The sequence below is a fragment of the Barbatula barbatula genome, assembly GCF_947034865.1.
Source record: "Barbatula barbatula genome assembly, chromosome: 21".
Lineage (NCBI taxonomy): Eukaryota > Metazoa > Chordata > Actinopteri > Cypriniformes > Nemacheilidae > Barbatula > Barbatula barbatula.
This window is the reverse complement of record NC_136784.1, coordinates 20872288-20880872: the sequence shown is the minus strand read 5'-3', so window position 1 is coordinate 20880872 and position 8585 is coordinate 20872288. Positions and strand designations below refer to the sequence as shown.

Below are 8585 nucleotides of genomic sequence, written 5' to 3'. Positions count from 1 at the left end.
CATATTTTTATTTAATTCCTGGACAAAGTGCAATAACTGTGGTTAAATGTCATTTATACTGTTTATAGTATTTAAGAATTCTTTGGGACAACATTAAAAAATGCTGTCAAAAGCAAATAATAAAAAGCTGGACTTATTCAATAATATAAATTAAATGTATTGTTTTGAATTGATTAATATGAATATCATATTTTTTCTTTCTATTGTATTATCTTTTATTACTGTATCCTCTCTTAAAACGGATGTTTTTGAATGTAAACTGTATAGCGTCTTGTTTTGAAATGTTTTTCTCATGCTTGAATATAAAAGCGCTTTTTATCGCAGGTGAAATCGCTTCAATTGAACAGCTGATTATGAGGACATTATGATTCACATATAAATCACTTCAGATAATGGACTTATGGAACACTGAAGATATCAGCTGACATGAGCGTTTGAGCCGTGTCGTCATCGAGTCGTTTCCCATCGTGCTTTTCATCATCGGAGTCGAGAGGAGGCCACGTATGGATATGGAAGGCAATTTAGGCAGAAATGTCTTTAGACGTATGGAAGGCCATTTAGGCAGAAATGTCTTTAGACGTAACGTGTACAGACGCTATAACGCGTGGACGCGTTATTGCGCCTAAAGACGTAATTTCGTGTACAGACGTTAGACGCGTCGATGCGTTATTGCTTGTAGACGCGTAAACCCACAACTTCCGCTGTCAAACTAAGTCACATCAAGAAACGTAGCCCTTACCATATTTCATTTTAGCTACACTTTCCCTTTGACTCTTTTTATTTTGCTTAAAAGCATGGCGAAAATACAGTTTAATATTATTATATAAATAATTAAATTTATAATTACTAAACATAGTGTTTTGTGGAAAAAACTCTGTTTTGTGTACTGGTTAACCAATATCATATGCTGCATTTAGTTTGCATTTCAAAACATATATTTTAACAAAACATATTATTCACACTGCAAAACTGCGTACTGAGCCCCTTTCTCTACTCCCTTTTCACGCTCGACTGCAGGCCTGTGAACGGATCTAACTCCTTCATCAAGTTTGCAGACGATACAACGGTGATTGGTCTCATCAGCAACAACGATGAGACTGCATACAGGGAGGAGGTCCGGCACCTGGCCACATGGTGTTTAGACAACAACCTGCTCCTTAACACCTCCAAGACAAACGAGATCATCGTGGACTTCAGGAAGGCGAAAGGAGGCACACACGGGTCCACATTAATGGAATGGCTGTTGAACGTGTTTCCAGTTTTAAGTTCCTGAAGACTCCCATTTCGGAGGACCTGTCCTGGACCACCAACACCTCATGCCTGGTCAAGAAGGCTCACCAGCGTCTCTTCTTTCTGAGGACACTGAAGAAGAACCAACTCTCTTCAACTATCCTGGTGAACTTCTATCGCTGCACGATAGAGAGCATCCTGACCAACTGTGTCACAGTCTGGTACGGGAACTGTTCTGTTGCTGAGCGCAAGGCACTGCAGCGGGTGGTGAAAACAGCCCAGCACATCACAGGGACTACACTTTCTCCCATTGAGGACATCCAGAAGAAACGCTGTCTGCGTCGAGCTCCCAGCATTCTCAAGGACTCCTCTCACCCCGCTCATAGACTGTTTACTCTCCTGCCTTCCAGTAGGCGCTTCCGGTGCCTCCGGACAAGAACCAGCAGAATAAGAAACAGCTTTTTTCCCAGAGCTGTTTCATTATTGAACTCTGCCCCCCACTGATTCCACTACCTCTCTTACCTTTAACTCCAAGCTGCTATAACATTGTTTACATTGCACTACAGGGCTGCATGCATGACTGAACTGTACACACCAGTACTTCATGTTATCTGCTCTACTGGACTGTTTACACACGCACAGCATCATTTGCACTCTATACTGCTCACTTGCACACCAGGAATATTTAACTGAATGCTCATTTGCACTAATGGACCACTTCCATAACTGCACTAACCTATCTACTGCACTGTAACTCTATTAACTGCATCTAGTCATCTACTGCACTATAACTTCAACAACTGCATTAACTCACCTATTGCACTGCAACTTTAACAGCTAATGTCAATAATCTATGCACACTTAATCACTTGCACTATTGTCTAGTCTAAATTATTATCTGTTCATAGCCACCTGTACATTAATGTTCATAGTGTTAATGTTCATAGTATATATTCATCTGTATATATTGTTCATAGTACAAACCTACTGTCATATTTTCATAGAACATACCTACTGTAAAATATTTTCATAGTCCATGCCCACTGTATAATATTTTATCAATATTGTATTCTGTATTTATTCAAACTGTATATCCTGCACTTGCTAATGTCACTTCTGAGACCTAAACTACATTTCGTTACACTGTACATGTATATGTGTAATGACAATAAAGTTGAATCTAATCTAATCTAAGTGGGAACACTGAGGAGTAGCAGATCACTTGGCTGTTAAGGGGAAAAAACCTCCACATTATCTGACATGCAAAGATGTACACATTCTTGAAAAACGCGTCTGCAATTGTTAAGAAAATTTGGCAAAGACATTGCTTCTCCTTGTCTACTTCTACCGCTTGTATATTGAAATGCTCTCCTTTTCCTTGTCCTAAAATTACGTATTGCTGACGTACCCGGAACTAGGACCATGTTGCAATGCCACGCATAAGGGCACGTCACGTTTAAATGCATTATTCATGAATGACACGTGGCTACGTGAACGATGACGTCACGGCTATATGTTTAATCAATTTTATGCAAATCATTCCGTTTTGGGGCTTACCATTGGCTAAACCAAAACATCTGTACGTGAAATTACGTCTTTAGACCCAATAACGCGTCTGTACACGTTACGTCTAAAGACATTTCTGCCTAAATGGCCTTCCATAGCCGCGGTCAGGCTCGTCGCGAGAGTTTTGGCACACGTCAGCATGACATCAGAGCAAGGCGGAAGTAACTCGGACACTTTTCTAACCGGCATGCATCGTGCGCTGATCGATTCTCAATCAAGCCTATTGTTACGATATCATTCATGTGTCTTGATGGTTTTCTTAGGACTGCACTTAATAAACATATCGTTATGTGAGCTTATCTAGAAGCTACGTTTGACTTAATATTTCTCAGGAAGCTTAGCTTTTAAAGTTCAACAGTGAATATATAGTATATTGCACAAAATATTATCCATCCGATCAAGTAACACACAAATTGCACAGCGCAATGTTTTCTCAAAACAAAGGTCTTGATGTAGCGACACTTTGGTCAACTCATAGTTGTATAAGTCAGATAAAACATTTTATTGATTTGAAACAATCCGCTGTTGTCGTTTACACTAATCTTAAAATGCAGGCATTCAAGTCAATATTTTATTTAACATAATTCATATTGCAGTCATTGTGAACAGCCGGGATTTTAATATACACAACAGAACTGTAACAATTTACGCAACCATTCCATTCCAACCCTGCGCCCCCTCCCTCTTCATGAAAATCCACGCCCGCCCGTTCCCAACCACGAAACTAGAATAAAACACAGAACTCTCTCCCAATCCCGCAACAGCCCGTTTGCATACGAATCCCATCAATGGTAACCGAGTGCAGTCCGTAAGTTTGTCAGGCCTTCAATCAGTCAGCGTTTTCTCCATTGGTCAAATGTGATATACACGACTTGTTGTTTTGCAAAAACTTAAACGAGTGACTATTTAACGCAGCTGAGTATGTGCGATGCAAGGCGGGTTCCCCCGTCACTGTAGCCCAAACAACATCAGTCCTCATGCCTTCATAATGGAATACAAGAGAAGTGTAAATGATTTCAACATGTCTCTCTGGCTTGGTTCACGTCTGTGAGGGGGTGGGGGTAAATTAGCATATGAAGCTCGGCAAAAAAACTAACGAAAAAGAAAAACAAAAATTGGGTACCAGCATCGTGGCAAATACGACTGAATTCTCTGAGCAACAATCACTGACCAGCCTTTCAAAGCCCATTCCTTGTGAACCCACCCGCGCTGAGCCTGTCCCGTGAGAAACCCCTGACCCCCCTCCCCCCCGCTTCTCCTCCGTCAGTGTGTCAGTCAGTATTTCTCAGCGCATGTAAACGATAAATGCATTCTGGGATGTAAGGGCCAGTGGACTCGAGACTATTTCAGACAGCGCTCAAAGTAGGTGGCACCCACGTAGCCTCCTCTCAGAGATCTCTGAACGTTCTGCTCGAAAAGCCTCCGGTTCGTCTGTAGGACCTCTGCTGCCTCTTTGTTTAAGGGATCTTCAGGATTCGGCTCCTAAAATTGGCACACAGATTTGAAACATGAATACAATGACACTTGCTTAACAACCCCTGGCTAAAGGCTCGGAGCTGACATTTCATTCTTTAGGCCATCACCGCTGGTCAGTAATTGGTCCAAGATATTTTGACCCTACGCCTTTCACAGACGATATATAATTATAAAAATACCAATGTTTCGCTTTACTTATTGATTGCAATTAGGATGTTAAGAGACTTCCAACCAGCATGACAAAAAACGTTTTCTTAAGGGCCGTTCACATTGTTACGATAACTGCAACTATAACTATATTAGCATCCACACATTAAAATTTTGCAGAGGCTTTTATCCCAAGCGACTTACACTTACAAAGAATACAGGGAGCAATAGGCTATATGTCATACACACCAGCGGATGATAATGTTATGTTAATTTTAAGATGCAGTGTTCCCTGTTACTACAATGACGTTTACGTTTTAATTCCCGAACATCTTTCTCCAAAATATGACAGTGAAGCCTCTTACTGATGGATGAAGGTGCGATCATGTCCGAACAAGTTCGACAAGATGTTTTATCGTTCATCAGCTGGAACAAATGGTTTAGGATTTAGCTCTCTGAACCCTGCTATTCTCTAGAGTTACAGTTATCACGTGAACGGCACTTTACACTAGCATTATAGAAACAGTTCAACATATCCTCTCGTCCTGATACGAGGGAGGAACATGGATAAAACATTTCTAATACAACCAGAGAATGTGAACCAAGAATCAAAACTTTACACTTACAAGGAACAGATACTGTAGTCCATATATGATGGAGTTGATCGTCAACACTGGCTTCCAGTCTTCTCTGAAACATAACAACAACTCATTTGAATGTGATGAAGACTGAAATCTATTCATCATACAGAAGACTATTTGATTAAAAGATTATTCATGACATGATTTAACACCTTCTACCATATATATATATTGGTACAATCACATGCAAAAACACATCTCACTTTGTCTATATCTATACAGTTTGAAAAAAAGTATCTTTTTTTTCTATACTTATATTGGCAACTTAGAATAAAGGTTATATTGTGATTGACATCAGAGCAGATCGATCTGGTTCATGTATTGATGAAGAACGTATGTAAAATCTCTGAGGGCACTGTTGCCAGTTTTAAAGCGGGTTAGACTTTTACCTCAAAATATTTAGACAGACATTTCCTTCAAGATCAATGTTGGGGTGATAAACCATTGTTTCACATTTGACTTTTGGAGGGTCGTGAGGGTATCCCTGTCCTACCTGTAAAAGAAAAAAACACTGAATCTCAGTTTTTTGTGAGAAAACTAAAAGCAACTGACAAGGGACAAAACATTCTGTATACCGCAAGAATTTGAAGCTAGAAGACTGAAGACACAGATCATTAATACTGAGCAGTGCGTGCTGTCAGATTTGAGGAAATGCAATGACTAAGATGGCATAGATTTGTGCCATCAATTACTGATTTTTTTCTATTAAAAACAGACAAGGGAAGTTAGGTCGACAAACAATATCTACTAAAAACAGAAGACAAAAAATATTTTATTAATCAAACAATATATGAGATAATAATCAGCCAAAGTTGTTTAGAAGACGGCCTCAAGCTCTTTGTGCCAGCAGAAACTCCCTAGCATTCAACAATGTAATGTTTTTACCTTAAAACTGAACACAAACTTTCCTCCTTTGTAGAATCCCTGCAAAATAAACAGAGGAAAGCACGAGTGCATCTTAATATATGTATATCTGATACTTATTCACACTACTGGCAGGATGTTTCCAGCATTTGTTAAGTAAGCTCTGGATTTAGAAACACTACAGAGATTTCCTATTAGTGCATTTTACACACACAAATCTGAGAAAAAAGACCCTTCTCAAAGAAAAAATAATCTGCAACATGATATTTCCAAACAATCATCATTTTAATTTGAAACCAAAATAGTTTACAGTTTCACTACTGAAAGTTGAAATGCTGTTTTATTTCTATTGGCAGCTATAGTTACACACTTTTCAGGTATCTTAAAAAAAAGCCTCTTTTTGTGTCCTCAAAACACTCAATTTTCTTTAGAACAATATTGTTTACATCCTAACCATGAAAACAAATGGAATGATACACGAGTGATGTTTGAGATTTGACTTCAAAAAAAGGCAAATGCTGCAGAACTCCAGATCAGATATAACAAACTCCCATCAAATCACTGAAAAGATTCACTTAACACGTTTGTCTGTGAGATGTGTGTGTGATGTGCACGGCAACACGACTTACAGAAGTTGAAATAAAGGCCATTAAAATGCTTTTGTTTAAACACAGCAGAAGCATCCGAGCATCTGTCATTCTTGTGAAGAAGAGCGAGTGAGTAAAAGTCAAACCTCATCAGGTGAGATGATGAGTTTAAAGTTGAGGAGGTCGTCCTGGTCCGGGAAAACAATCTCACATGTCTTTGGAAGATTCAGCTCATTGATGTCTGACACACAAACGGAGAGAAACGTTAACACTGAAATGAGTGACTAGATTTTCAATGAATAAAAACTTTGGTTCTGTGAATGGAAGGTTTATTTTTACGGCGTATTAATTCAGAGTACTTTTGGCCAATCACACACTCTGATGAGGATTTTCTTCTCCAGCAATAAATGTAAAGGCCGACTGTACGTGTTTCTCATCAGATCTTTGCTGTTTTGAGCGAGAGGGAGGTGATGGAGGAACCGGTCAGGGATGCATGGTTGAACAGTGCGAATGTCCAAAACACACGGCGGCGGGACTCTAACAGACTGATGAGCTTCATGCTTCACACTGACAAGAGGAGCCAGCAGGTGTTTGTCAGCTATGAGGACATGACTGTGTTTCAATGCGACGTGCTCGAGAAAATACAACAGACAATTTGAAGTTTTGTGGCTTGACATAAGAGTATTTTTGCCTTACAATTTATAATCTAGTGTGCGCACCAAAACATGGACAATATTCACACTTAATCCATAACGGATCAACATTTCTATGACATCATTCTGCACTTGAGCAAAGCAAGAGAGAGCCGGGGTATTACTTCCTACACCAGCTGAAGAGATGACACGAGGGCCAGTGAATGATGGGCTGAGTACGGATAAAAGGGTCTGCTAAATCAACTCTTACATGTAAAGCACAGACTCACATGTTCTCTGGTATGAGTGAACTGGGTTGTGTTTGTTGGTTAGGGTCAGTCGGGTTCTTGTGCACTCATTTGTTTATGACACACTTAAACTGATTCATTCTGTGCTGTTTGTTTGTGTACGGACTGTAAAGTGAACACAAACAAACACTGTGCGAATGTGTAGGCCTCAATATTTTCAGTGACATTTCTCACTACTGACTTTCACATTGTAAGCTTTTATGTCCAAGAAATCTCGTGAGAGTGAAAAGTGATGACTTTAGATGTCTAAAGAAGGCAAACATGTTAAAAGCAGGTTGTCAGAAGATATCATGTAAACATTAGCTCGTCCGGCTAACCCTGCAGCCTTAACTCTCTTCATTCACTTCTTCACATCGCCGAACTAAACTGAAAACAGCGTTCACACTGCGCCGAATGTGTCCGTGACGTGACGTGAAATAAATGACTGTTTCGTGGTGTTTACGTGTTGTTGTTGTTGTTTTATTGTCGTACCCTTCTGTATCCGCAGCTGGGCCGCGCTCGCCTTCTTTCCGCCGACTCCCGCTCGCGTTCCCCCGGCAGACTCCTCGTCCTTCTTCTGTTGCTTCAGCGAGAAAAGCTTGATCATCTTCACTCACTTCTGTGCTCAGAAAACAAGCTCAAAATCAACCGAACCCGCAGACAACGCGTGTTGAGTGAGGTGCGGTGTGCGTTTCACAGCAGCTGTGGGGGGAGAGAGAGAGAGAGAGAGAGAGAGAGAGAGAGAGAGAGAGAGAGAGAGAGAGAGAGAGAGAGTCGGTGTGTGTGTGTGTGTGTGTGTGTGTGTGTGTGTGTGTTAGCTGCCTGCTAATGTTAGCTGAACATTAAAGAGCACTGAGACACATCTGCCTGTCCTCACTCGCTTCTCTCTCACTTTATCCTCAATAGAGTTGTGCCTCTGTTCTCTTGAGACTACACCACACTATTCTGAGTCTATCGGACTCTGTTTTACTTCGTTTTGCATTTATTTACCCCTCTGAACTTACCATATTTCTCCGCGGGGGATTTTTATTGATGCAATTGGTGCGGCAATAAAACCTGGAATACACAAAAATGTAAAACATATATATATTTTTTTTATTTAAAACGTAATGTTGTGTTACACTTAATATGATCAGCATGTATTTATATAGTTGG

General features: G+C 40.1%; 1 protein-coding gene across 3 annotated transcripts; it reads right to left on the bottom strand.

Annotated features, from left to right (window-relative positions):
- Positions 1-3045: 3045 nt before the first annotated feature.
- On the bottom strand, positions 3046-8567 carry ube2m (ubiquitin conjugating enzyme E2 M). 3 transcript variants are annotated; one of them, XM_079484562.1, is made up of 7 exons: positions 8435-8567; positions 7923-8132; positions 6658-6752; positions 5946-5984; positions 5450-5553; positions 5046-5109; positions 3046-4278 (listed from the first exon to the last, which is right to left on the bottom strand). In XM_079484562.1, exons 2-7 carry the CDS (start codon positions 8035-8037, stop codon positions 4138-4140), a joined length of 558 nt encoding a protein of 185 aa, XP_079340688.1. In that variant the 5' UTR covers positions 8038-8132; positions 8435-8567; the 3' UTR covers positions 3046-4137. The 3 variants fall into 3 exon arrangements, with proteins under 3 accessions (XP_079340688.1, XP_079340687.1, XP_079340689.1); XM_079484563.1 differs by having other exon boundaries at positions 3172-4278; positions 7923-8049; positions 8435-8549; XM_079484561.1 differs by lacking the exon at positions 8435-8567 and having other exon boundaries at positions 7923-8432.
- Positions 8568-8585: the final 18 nt, after the last annotated feature.

Excerpts from the sequence above, each read along its gene's own strand:
- ube2m (XM_079484562.1), bottom strand. The coding sequence starts at position 8,037 with ATGATCAAGCTTTTCTCGCTGAAGCAACAGAAGAAGGACGAGGAGTCT. Across the intron at positions 5,554-5,945 it reads AGTTTGTGTTCAGTTTTAAG|GTAGGACAGGGATACCCTCA; the intron begins GTAAAAACATTA and ends TTTCTTTTACAG. Across the intron at positions 5,110-5,449 it reads GTCTGTCTAAATATTTTGAG|AGAAGACTGGAAGCCAGTGT; the intron begins GTAAAAGTCTAA and ends GTTATGTTTCAG.